This window comes from Oryctolagus cuniculus, chromosome 3, assembly GCF_051225735.1.
Source record: "Oryctolagus cuniculus isolate XC-2025 breed Fujian yellow rabbit chromosome 3, ASM5122573v1, whole genome shotgun sequence".
In the NCBI taxonomy this organism is placed as follows: Eukaryota; Metazoa; Chordata; class Mammalia; order Lagomorpha; family Leporidae; genus Oryctolagus; species Oryctolagus cuniculus.
In genome coordinates this window covers 99,219,180-99,232,261 of record NC_142869.1, presented here as the reverse complement: position 1 = coordinate 99,232,261, position 13,082 = coordinate 99,219,180, and the positions used below count along the sequence as shown (strand labels likewise).

Here is a 13,082-nt window from a genome sequence, read left to right as displayed (position 1 = left end):
TTATTTGAAAGACAGAATGACAGAGAGAGTGGTATCTTTCATCTGCTGGAAGACTCCCTAAATAGCCCCAATAGCCAGGGGTGGGCCAGGCTGAGGTCAGGAGACAGGAACTCCATCCAGGTCTGCTACATAGGTGGCAGGGTCCCAAGCACTTCTACCATCATGTCCTGCTTCCCCAGGTGGATGAACAGGAAATAAAGTAGCTTGGATTCAAATTGGCACTCAGATATGAGATGCTGGTGTTGCAAGGGGTGGCTTAATCCACTGCTCCAAAATGCTGGCGCTGCAGAAATATTTTTATCTTCTAAACCTATTGATGTTTCTTTTCTTCAACTATTCATTGTTGCTGCTGATCACTGCCCATTTTTCTATTTGCACAATCTCCTAAAATCAGGCCTAAATTTTCCACAATGCCTTTCATCCCAAGCAGCAGTGTAATCACACATATCTGTCTCTTTTGAACATGTTAGAATTCTTTCGGGCATAAATGCAGGAGTGCAGAACTGCTTAGTGATAAGTCACACACACGTGCTGTTTCCAGACTTTCTCCTGAATGAAGTGACCTAATTCATACCAGTTCACTTTGCAGTGATGGAGGGGTCCCATTTCCCCAATAATCACATCAGCACCCAGCATTCGTTATCCAATGCTCCGAATTTTGCCAAGTTGAAAACCATATGATGTTTCCTCAGTTTTGCTTTGGCTGGTATTCCACTGATTGCATTACAGTTGAGCATCATTCTTTATTCTGAAACTGACTATTCATAATTTTTAATTATTTCCTATTGAGTGTCTTGTATTTTTAAGGAAATAATTTGAGTGAAGTCCTAAGACAGTGTAGAGAGTAGTATTTTCTCAATTTAAGTATGTGGGATTTATTTTTGTTTTTATCATAAATATTTTATAAATGGAACATTGTATAAATAATCACCTTGTTCAGTAACATATGACATACCACCTTGTTGATGGGCCATACTATACCAAATCTTTCACAATCTCCTTTTATATTTGATTTTTAAAATGAGTCCATTTTCATACTAAAAGAACTATAATTTCAGTAAACTTCCTACTACTTGTCAATTTTGCCTTTATATTTTCTAAAGATAAATGCTAATCTCAGATTACTTGATCAAATTACATGACTATTTTTAATGAATTTTATTATGTGTTACCATATGGTTTACCCAAGGAGTCTGAATGTTTTTATCACTAGCAACAAAAACGGTCAGTTTAGTCATAACCTTGAAAAATTGTGTAATTTTTATCCCATTGATAATTTAGCAACTATTAAATAATACACTATGGTTGCTATAAATTTTATTTCTTATGTAAAATTTCTTTTGATTGCCTTTTACCATTTGTCAAGGATTTTCATATCATTTTTATAAATTTTAATGAGTTAATAAGCAATGTGACTAGATGCTTATTCTGTCAAGCACACTAAATGCTTTAATGGTAATATTTAAATAAAACAATATTAGTACCTCCTATTGCACAAATGGAAAAATTGGGTCATCTGTATTAACCTCTCTTTTCTCCTAAATCTTACTGATGATATATTTTATAATCACACAATTTAGCTATGGCCTATGTTTGAAACATGTTTGTTTTCTTTCTCATGCTTTAAGCTGTATGAGGACAACAAGCAAAACTTGCCATTTTATTTCATGTCTCCAACAGCACCCAGGCCTTTGTCAATTAATAAATAAATATCTGTATAATGTTTTCTACTCGAAAATCCATTCTAAGTCATCCACACTTTGTATCCTTTCCTTTTTTCTTTCTTCTCCTTTTTTTCCTTTATCTCTCCCTTTTGCATATTTTATTTTCACTCTAAGAAAAGTTTGACCTATGAATATGAACAGGAGAGGTTGAAATGAAGAACTCATTGGCTCTATCTTACATTCATCAGAGGCCCTAAATATAGCCTTATTTTGAAATGAGGTTATACACATTTCCCCAGTGACAAAATGACAGGCATGAAAGCAGAATACAGGCAGCATTCAACTTTAATTTTTAATGGTGAACACTGAAAATACGCCTTAGCTGTTCTGAAGAAGCTTCAGAATTTCTTCATTTAGGGAATTCCGTCCCCAAAACTGTAAGTAGCCCAGGCCTCTCTGAAACTCTGGGACCCTGGTAAAAAACTTATTTTCAATGCGTAAATTTACAAAAGGCATCTGGCAGCCTGTTTATGTTATTTCAGTTCCCTTAACTTATTTCTCCCTCTGTGCCCCTCACTTCCCCTTGGCTGGCTGCTTTGTGGCCCTCTACATCTTATCAAATGTAGATTCTTTCTCTGCTCTCCTCCTCAGAGGGGCATGGAAAGAAATACTTGGGGTGAGTATATAAAGAAATGCAGGAGAAGGTAGTGCAGTGGTGATGTCTAGTAGTGCCTGCTTTCATCCTGTGGCCCACGGATATCAGACTTCTGGGGTTTTGGCTTTTGTGTGTGGGTGTGTGGGTGGGTGTTAACAGTTGTTGCTCTGCATGGACTTCTACCATGTGATGCAAGATTCCTAACTCATGTGAACTCAGTTTTTCCATGGCCCATTCTGCACAGGATGGTGATAAATTCTTCCAGGCTGAATACCTGACCTTCTATATTGTCCTGCATCACTGACAGAGATGTGTGTTTTATATCTCAGTGTCTTACCTTGTAACAGGGCACAAGGAGCTTATGAGAGATAAGAAATAAGTTCCTAGACCTGGCACTTGGAGGGTAATTCAGAACATCTAACACTGTCTGTGGGATTCTGTGGGACATCAGGCACACTGGAATAAATCGCCTTCACTCCCATTGTGGTGTGGAGCAGGGTCAGATCAGTGAGACCGAGTCAGTTACCAAACAAAGGTGGGCCCAAGAAGAGTCTGAAATTCATGAAGTTCTTTCATATCATTTTCTCTGACTTTTGGGTTCATCATTGTGTAATTACCTAAAGGAATCACAGGAGAGGTGGGTGTAGAATATACAGCTTTTATGTTTAGAGTAAATGTGCAAAACATGGGCCTCAAGATAACAGATTCTTAGAATGGTAATGAATATGTTAAGGGCCCTTTGCATCAAGCATCTCCAGATACAGTTAAATCAAAGTTGCTGTTATTCTGTGCTGCCATCCGGTGACCATTTTGTAGAATGCCAAGCTGATGCCTGTAGAGTTTTTTTTGTTCGGGAAATTTTTTTTTTTGGTTTTGTGCTTTTGTTTTTGTTTTTCCAACTTCACAGCTCAAGAGATTTTTTAGGATAGTTCTGTGAAGTGTTTCACTTGAATAAAATTCTCTATCGATTGCATAAATTGGATACAACTGCCTATATGAACTTAGCTCTCCCTCTTTCCCAATTATAGTTAGCCTCTTCCTTACCACCAAAACTCAGTGTGACTTCTTTTGTGTGTAAAAAAACCTAAAATAGGCTGGCACTGTGGCACAGTGGCTTATTCCTGTGCCTGTGGTGCTGGCATCCCATATGGGTGCTGGTTCTAGTCTTAGCTGCTCCACTTCTGATCCAGCTCTCTACTCTGGCCTGGGAAAGAACAGTAGTAGAGGATGGCCCAAGTGCTTGGGCCCCTGAACCCACATGGGAGACCTGGAAGAAGATCCTGGCTCCTGGCTTCAGATTGGCACAGCTCTAGCAGTTATGGCCAATTGGGGAGTGAATCATCAGATGGAAGACTTTCTCTGTCTCTCCCTCTCACTGTCTGTAGCTCTGCCTCTCAAATAAATAAATAATCTTTAAAAAGATAAATATTTACATTTCTTATGCTAAAGTCTGTTTCTTCCACTGAATCACTAGTAATAACCCCTCATCTGATTGTTACCTGTAAATCTGTGTGGAGACCTGAGATTTAAATTTAATTAAAGTTGGGTATTTCCAGAAATATGTGTCTTGCTTAACCTTTAAGTCTATCTAAAAAACAGTTTCAATCCTTCTGTGGGTAAAAGTCAAAAACAGTTGTCTCAAAGATATGATGAAGTATATAGACAATAAGTGTTTCCTATTGATGGATGAAGTTACCTGCTCACTGTTACAGAATTTACTTGCTGACCATCATGGTAGTGATGGAAGGCAGGAATAAAAAGGCCTTGCAGATAAGCTTTGCCAAAGTCACCTAAGACATGACTTCTTTTTTAAGATTTATTTATTTATTTGAAAGTCAGAGTTATACAGAGAGAGGAGAGGCAGAGAGAGAGAGGTCTTCCATCTGCTGGTTCATTCCCCAATTGGCCCCAATTGCTGGAGCTGCACCGATCCGAAGCCAGGAGCCGGGAGTTTCTTCCAGGTCTCCCACATGGGTGCAGAGGCCCAAGGACTTGGGCTATCTTCTGCTGCTTTCCCAGGCCACAGCAGAGAGCTGGATGGAAGCAGAGCAGCCCAAATGGGATGCCGGCACTTCATGCTTGGGCATTAACCCACTGAGCCACAGCGCCGGCCCCAAGATGTGACTTTGCACCAAGGAAGAGTTCTAGTTCTTCTGTCACAGCATAACCTTCTCTTAACACCTGTCATGAGACACTCTATAGACATGCCTAATACGACTAAAGGGAGAACTAAATGTTGCTTGCTCTAGAGACATCTGGTACCTTGGAATGACAATGGTTTTAAAGGACCAAGACTTGGCCTGAATCCTATCTTTATCATTTCCAGCACTTACATTGTTATAGCCTTGCTAAACTTCAGTGAGGATTGTTTGGAGAAGTGTTTCCATATTTATGGACTGTCTTCATCTAGTTGGCACTAAAATCCTTAAGGTGTTTCTTATTTCTCTCTATGTATTCAGTTCTATTTGAAGAAAAACTGAAACCAGTTAAATTGAGCTAAGCTTACTCTTGTAAGAAAAAAAGTTTCTAGATCTGCGAAGCACCCCAAACAAGATGATTTAGAATGTTCCACCTCACCCGATGTACAGGATATTATTTATAGATAGAGAAAAGAGAGTGAGAAACAGAAACCACCTGATTGATTGTATTTACTTTATATGGTCATGTTTGTGCAGCTTTCAGTCTCTGGTTGCCTAGAATTTCAGCAGCTGTGATTGGTTGATACTTAGTTATAAGGCTATACTCTTGGATTAGGTTACCATTTGTTTGCATGCTAAGCTGTGTACAAAGGCTGTCTGTAGCCATACTTATTGTTCAGATCCATAAACTGGTTTAAGGCAAATTAATTTTGGTTCAGCAGCCCTTAGAATTGTGTTCGGCCTGATAACTGTTCAACAGCTTAGTGGTTAAATTATACCATGCATATAAAAAGCCAAGCAGTGTACCTGGTACAAAGAGAGAATAAGATGACACAACAGCTCATACTTATTATCGCCTCATATCTGAGAAGTCAAGAAGACCCCAATAAGAAGCTCAGGTACTGAGCTTGAGAACGCTAGGGCTTTTTTCAGTCTTTCTAGAACAGATCAGGTAAAACAGTAAACATGAGAGCCTATTTTGCTCTAGCACACCAGATTTTATAATGTAAAGGTTTCAACTAAAACTGTCTTGAAATCTGACATTGATGATATCCATAACCAAGACAATATTACCTAATCATTTCAAGGAAAGCCAGCTTAAAGTAGTGAATAAATTCTACACTTTGGAGCCAAAGAAGGCCAAAGAAACTCACTTTAAGTCTACTTCTATGGCATTAAGTCAGTTAACTGAACTCTTGGAGCCTCACTTTCCATATTAGCAGTTTGAAACATTAGTACCTCCATCCTATTTTTGTGTGTGAAGCTGAACATACACTAGACAATCAAGCTTATGCAGCTTACTGAAAATAATGTGTGCTGATTATTATTTTAAATGAAATCATGCTTAAAATTGGAATGAAAGAGGAACATCTGAAAGTTTATTGCATCATTTTCTTACTCTTACATCTTTTTATTTCTTTGAAAGAGTGACAGCAAGACAGGGAGACAGAGAAAAAAAATGAGAGAGATCTTCCATCTGCTGGTTTACTCCCCAAATGGCTGCAGTGACCAGAGCTAGGCCATGCCAAAGCCAGGACCAGGAGCTTCATCTAGGTCTTCCATGTGCGTGCAGGGGCCTAAGGAAGGACTTGGGCCATCTTCCACTGATTTCCCAGGTACATTATCCAAGGAGCTGGACTGTAAGTGGAGCATCTGGGATATGGAATCCCATTGCTGCAAACAGTGGGTTAATCTTCTGTGCCACAGAAGTGAACCCTTTATTTTTCATTTTTAAATGAAATTCATGCAATAGACTTCTTGGAAAAAGGGTTAATATCCAGAAACTATAAAGAGCTCAAGAAATTCAACAACAACAAAACAAGCAACCCAGTTAAGAAATGGACAAAGGACTTGAACACACATTTTTTAAGAGAGGAAATTCAAATGACCAACAGACACTTGAGAAAATGCTCAGGATCACTAGCGTTCAGTGAAATGCAAATCAAAACCACAATGAGGTTTCACCTCACTCCAGTTAAAATGGTTCTCATACAGAAATCAACAAATGGCAAATGCTGGTGAGGACGTGGGGGAAAAGGTACCCTGGTCTACTGTTGGTGGGAATGTAAACTGGTGCAGCCACTGTGGAAGCCAGTATGGAAATACCTCAGAAATCTGAATATAGACCTACCGCATGACTCAGCCATTCTACTTCTGAGAATTTACCCAAACCAAAAGAAATTGGCACATGAAAGAGTTATCTGTATCCCTATGTTCATTGCAGCACAATTCACAATAACTAAGATATGGACTCAACCCAGATGTCCATCAACTGTTGGCTGAATAAAAATATGTATAGATATATATACAGGATGGAATACTTTTTATTCTGAGATGTAAAACAGTGTTTGTAGTTTATAAATTTATAGCAGAATATTACTGTATGGAAGGTTAGGAGCTCAGTTGTAGTACTAAGATTCCAAGACCGACAGTTCCTATCCTCTTCATCTCATTCAACTAACAGGAACACAGTTTGCTACAGTTCAAAGTCCTCATACAGAACAATGAGATAAGTGAATTTCATGCAACTTCAGTGGTAACCAGTTCCAAGTTTAAGGAAGGGTAAAGTTTTGCCAGCAAGTTCTATAAATGATGAAAATCTGAAACAGATTCAAATCAGAACCATTTGTCTGGGACTTACTGTTGATAGACAGCAAATAAGGTATATTATCTCCCTCACAGAAAATGAAAAATATAGTCTGAGGTATTACAGGTGGATTTAATATGGATTTCTCATGTGAGAGGTGTTGCATCCCTATTGACCACATATGGTCAAACAAACAAAAAAAGATGTTCTCATTGTTGTTCTTTTCCCTGTTTGTGGCTATCTAAATTATGTCCTGCATAATGAGAAACTTGGTTCACCTTACTGCTGCTGTGTACCTAAGAGGAGAAATAAACACTAAGGCAGAGGGAAAACATGTTTGTGATTTTTTTTCATTTTTTATAAAAATCTTTTCATTATTTGATTGAAACATTGGCTCTTTGTTTTTGAAGCTCAGTTGGGTCCAAGAACATAGTGTTCGTATTTGTATGTTGGAAAATACACATTCTGTTTCTCGTGAGTGTGTTTATCCTGTTCTTTTTTAACACAATGGTGTATCATCAAGAAAGCATCAGACATGTAACGGCAACATAATTCTTTTTGTAAATATTAACCTTACTGAATCAAAGTTGTCCTTTCAATCAAACCTCTAGATTCTACCAGGCAAGTGGAAATAAATTACACAAAGATCTTCAATAGTCGTTTTTAACATATTTCTGTGTGGTTTTCTAGGATAAAGTCTTTCTGTAAACTTTTTTAAACCACTTTTGTAAACTGAATTCGATTGTTTTGAAATGAATGTTGAGCTGAAGCACATTCTACCATTGTGAGGTAACGGGTAGAAACTTGTGTATATTAATCGCCTTAATATTTTTGTCATCCAAAAAAGAGCAATCTTCGTGACACTAACACACATATATGCTAACCATGGCAGTAATATTTGTCCAATGCTCAAGGCACTAATATTACAAAAGAAAATCAAGAGCCATAATTTCAACATTTCATTTACCTATTGGTACAGACATTTTTCTGGGCCCAAGTTTAATCATTGAGTCAATAAAAATGTATTTAGTGCCTATTCTGCCCAAGGCACCTGTGCTAGGCACTGGGAAATCCTCTGTTAAGATAAAATCATTTTGGGGATTAATAAAATAAATTGCTTTTGATGTATTTGAGATGGAGATGGGGGGGAGGGGACTCTCACTTCCACTAGTTGATTCCCCAAGTGCCAATGACAGCTATCACTGGGCCAGGGCCAAAGCCAGGAGCCAGGCAATCTCTCCTGCCTATTCAGTTTGGTAGATCAGTGAGTGGTAAGGTGCAGTTCTTACTCGACTGGGTACATTCCTAGTCCCCAGGCTTGACAGATGAGTCAAATTCACTCTCCTGGGACTCTTGAACTGAACCTCTCCTCCAGCTCCTCTGACCCATGAGAGGTACATCTGCACTCCAGGTAGCTGCTTAGGGAAGACAAGATCCCTTCATTTCTCCAGTTGGCCCCTTTAAACATGACCTAGGAAGACCCCAAATCACCTTATTATTTACTGATTCTCTCTTGTGCTTTATACTATTTTTTTTGATAGAAGACAGACATATCTCTGCTCAAAAAATAATCATCTGGGGCAAGTGTTTGGTTCAGTAGTTAACACTAGTTGGGACACCTGCACCACAAGTTGGTGTGCCTGGGTTTATAGCCTGACTCCTCTTACAGTTCTAGCCTTGTTCTATGCACACCCTGAGAGGCAGTAGGTGATGGCTAAAGCACTTGCATCCCTGTCAGCCACAGGAGATACTCAGATTGAGTTCTGAGCACCTGGCTTCAGCCTGGCCCAGCTTAGCCAGCATTTGGGATGTTAACAGATTGAAGATCTCTGTTTCTGTATCCTCATCTCTGTGTCTGTCTGCATTTCAAATAAATATGGGGGAAAAACTTAGCTTAAAAAAATAAAACCAGGACCAGGAACACAAACCAGTTGTTTCATGTGAGTGCCAGGGATCCAGTCACTTGAGCCAAGAAGAAGGCAAAAATTAAGAGCTAGAACTCAAAATCAAACCCAGGTACTTCAACACAGGATGAGGACATCCTAATGCCAGGCTAAAAACCCACTTCCAGATCTTAATTTTTTAATTGACAATATAATATGTGAAGAAGTTGTAAAAGGCACATTTGAGAAAGCAACATTTAGACTTTGGAGGAGTGCAATTAATATTCGGAAGGGGCTGGGATGATGAAGACAGTCTAAGGTAAATATCACAGCATTGTGATATGAACTATAAATAAATTTTAAAAAGATTTATTGACTTATTTGAAAGGCAGAACAATAGAGAGAGGGAGGAGAAGACAGGAAGAGAGGGAAGGATCTTCTATCCACTGGTTCATTCCTCAAATGGGCCATAGTATCCAGATCTGGACCAGGCTGAAACAAGGGGCCAGGAACTCCACCCAGCTCTCTCACAGGTGTGGCATGGTCCTTGAGGACTTAGTCATCTTCCTCTGCCTTCCTGGATGTATTAACAGCGCAGTTGGAAGCAGAGTGGCCAAGACTCAAACCAGGACTGTGATATGGAATGTTGGCCTTGCAAGCATACTTTATATTATGATCTGCATTAAAATCTTCCCACATCAGTATTCTTATAAAGTATAGGCTTCGTTTTTCCATTATATGAATCCGTTATATACATATATAATTGCATGATTCTATTATATATAACCAATTTCTTGGTACAGAGTTAATAAGAAATTGGTTATATATGATAGATTCATGTACATAACCTTAAAACATGTGAGACTATTTCATTAGAATAATTATATTTTAAAGGGAGGTACATGTTAGTCTGAAGACGGACATGGTTTTAAATATTTGTTAAATCTACCATCAAACTGCATTCCAGAAAATGTATACACGTTTAGACTTCTACCAATAGAGTATGAGAGAATTCATTTCCTACATCCTCATTAACCCTAGATATAATTATTCCATTCAATTCTTGATATTTTGATGGGCAAAGAGGGAAATGTATATTACTGTTTTTATTCATGTATCTTTCATTTCTAGTGAGAGACAATGTTATAAAAATACTGTGATAGAAGGAGTGACCTATGAGTTCATTTTCCAGACCCTGAAATAAGTTAATTCAATGAAAAGACGCAACAGTGAAAGAAGGGGTTCTGAATCCTAGTTTTGCTTTGCTATTTTTGGCTTGCTGTAGTAACATAGATATTTTATATGAGTGGAGAACATGGATACACAAGAATTGAATTTTTTGGCTGTTGAGAGATTTTAGGAGGATCTACAAATTGGAAAATTTTTACTATATATTCAATGCTTTTACAAAATTAAACAAGAGCTTCAATATTACCCAAAGTTCATACAGCTTATAGATTTCAATGAAAACAAGACTTCTAAGAAAATTAGTTTAAATGGGTCAGAACTGTGGCATAGTAGGTTAAGCATCTGCCTGCAGTACTGGCATCCCAAATGGGCACCGGTTGCTCTACTTCCTGTCCAACTCCCTGCAGGTGGCCTGGAAAGCAGTGGAAGATGGCCCAAGAGCAAGGATCCCTGCATCTGCATTGACTTCAGATCCACTCAGCTCTGGAATGAACCAGGAGATAGAAGACTTCTCTCTGTCTTTCCTTCTTTCTGTCTGTAACTATGTCTCTCAAGTAAATAAATAAATCTTTTTAAAAATTTTAATTTAAAATATAGGCTTTGCTTATTGCAAATATCACTCATACTTTATTTTTAATTACCTCTTCAATTGATAATGCTTTTTTTCTCTTTTTTCTTTTCTAAGGAAAAACTGGTCTACTTCCTGGGTCGTACTGTCAAGTCAAAAAATTGAATTTTACAAAGAATGCAAACAACAGGCTCTGTCCAATGTGGTAGGTAGTTCTCTGTTCTATGATTATCATCTTTTTCAGAAATATTGTTGAATTAAAAGGTTGGTTTCACCAGAAATCTCAGTAAAGCCTGCAAGCTACCAATGCCTGAAAGCAGATGGAAGAAATGACTCAATAAACTTTTAATCAGATGAAGGGAAAATAGAACTTAGTGTCTGTTTTATTAAGTGGTGCATTTGGAGAATAATCACAAAATGAGATGAATGGTGAGCAGCTATCTAGTAATGTGAAGGTAACACTTTAAATTAAGGTGCCATTTATAAATGCTTTATTCTTATTTATGCAATAATCACTAAATGCAGCTACTTGCTCAAATAATGTATTATAAAGTATGTTATAAAATGCATTAGTAATAAATGCTTAACAGATGAGGCTATGGGAAGCTGTTTAAAAGAATATCATAAGACGTAAATCGTATTAAACCATGTATGTACATCTTTAATACATGAATTTAAGTTGTTATCTAGCATGCTATAAAGTGCTTCACACATTAATAAATAATAATAAAGTCTTTATAAATGGCACCTTAATATAAGGCGTTACCAATGAGGAAACCCTCTAGGTTAAACAAGGTGATTTTTTTTCTCTTAGCTTAACTGACATTCACTAACCTTTCCCAATATTTGTATGACTCCATCTAATGGAGCTAATACAATTTCTGTATCCTGTTGTTATATTATAAAGTGAAATTTGTAGGGTTGCTTCACCTATGAAACCTGGAGGAAGGCTTCACATATGCCCACAGAGATTTGGCAGTAATGGCTTGCATAAGCAATCCGAGCTAGTTACTGGGGAAATTCAAGCTCAAAACCTTGCTGCTCCAGGACACAAGAGCTGCCACAAGATGTAGGAGACAGTGGGCAGGCAGTATCTCACAGCCTCCTGATTAGGAAGGACTTGGGGCAAGAACCAACCCGCTATAGCCCATTGGCCTGATAGGCAACAGGGAAAAGAGTCTCCTGGCAAGAATTGACCACAACAAACTAATTTATATTTGGCAGGTAATAAAACGATGGAAAGTTCTTTGCTCTGCCGCCACTAGTCACATTTGCTATGTAATCCTCTAAATAGGAAATAGAAAATCATTTTCTAGGAGATGTTGTTTAAAGCAGGAGATTTTAGTAAGAACAAAAGGTAGCATTTGGCTTGCTTCTGATAATTGAAATAGTCTTTATCCCTAAGTGGCTTGCTGATTTTGGAGTCTCTGTGTGGTCCAATCTGTAAACTAATTATGAATAAATTAAAGATATATCTTAGTCCTTTGTATTTTTAACCTCTTCAGAAGTTTGTTTTAGGGTTTTGTTTTGTTTTTATTTTTTGGCTACAGTAAGGTTGAGATAATCTTTTTAAGAAAAATAAAGTACCCCTAAGGGCCAGGCACAAAACAGCTCCCATCCACTTGCAAGTCTTTTGTCTTCTCATTGAATGGGTTCTAAGGGGGGAAGTCAGGAAGGGAGGAAAGTGGCTTGCCTTGCTGAGTTGGCTGCTGAGAAGATGATCTTCGTCCTGCTGCGTGAGAAGAATTCCATTGGAGCAGAGTTGATGCGAATGTGCTGGGATAATGGGAGAGATTAGATTCTATATTAAAGCATTTGGTTTATGTTTATTTTATTATTTTAATCTCCCTGTACCAGGAGTTGTAATTATCAGCTGCTTAATTTTATACAGGTGAAAGAAAACTGTTTTACATTGTAGGCAAACCTTGCATGTTAGCTCAATGATTGCAGCACTCCAGTCCAACCTTCAGAATTGTTATACATTGACAATAGATTTGACTGGTAGAAGAAACCCATTAACATTTTCTGGCAGCCTGTATTTATTACTTCTGGCCCCATTTTCAATGCTCTTATGGTTTCTCCCAGGCATTCATTGTCTTCAAAGTGAATTCAGGGCAGGAACTAACTGTGTTTTGTGGTAATGGGGAAGAGAATTACAGATCGTGTTTGCACTGCATGAATTGTCTTGCTAGTCAACTTCTTGGATTCATTTCTAACCAAGTATTAAAAGCCTGGTGGGATAGCCCACATTTACCAATTCCAGTCTCAGAGAAATGATACGATGATTGCCAGGCCTTGATTAAAGATGCTGTGGTTTTATTTTGAAAGAGATTTATGCTCAAGTTTCTGAATTTGCTTTGCACTCTTAGTCGTGTCCTGGTGGTGTTCATTGTGTTTCA

The 13,082-nt window shown here is 38.0% G+C and overlaps 1 protein-coding gene across 2 annotated transcripts in view; it reads left to right on the top strand.

Annotated features, from left to right (window-relative positions):
* ARHGAP15 (Rho GTPase activating protein 15) overlaps window positions 1-13,082 on the top strand; it is a 659,666-nt gene that overhangs the window by 92,371 nt on the left and 554,213 nt on the right. For both annotated transcript variants that reach the window (XM_017342824.4, XM_089329238.1), the window contains exon 5: window positions 10,801-10,888. In XM_017342824.4, the coding sequence (XP_017198313.2) occupies window positions 10,801-10,888 (88 nt within the window). The remainder of the gene's footprint in view (window positions 1-10,800; window positions 10,889-13,082) is intronic.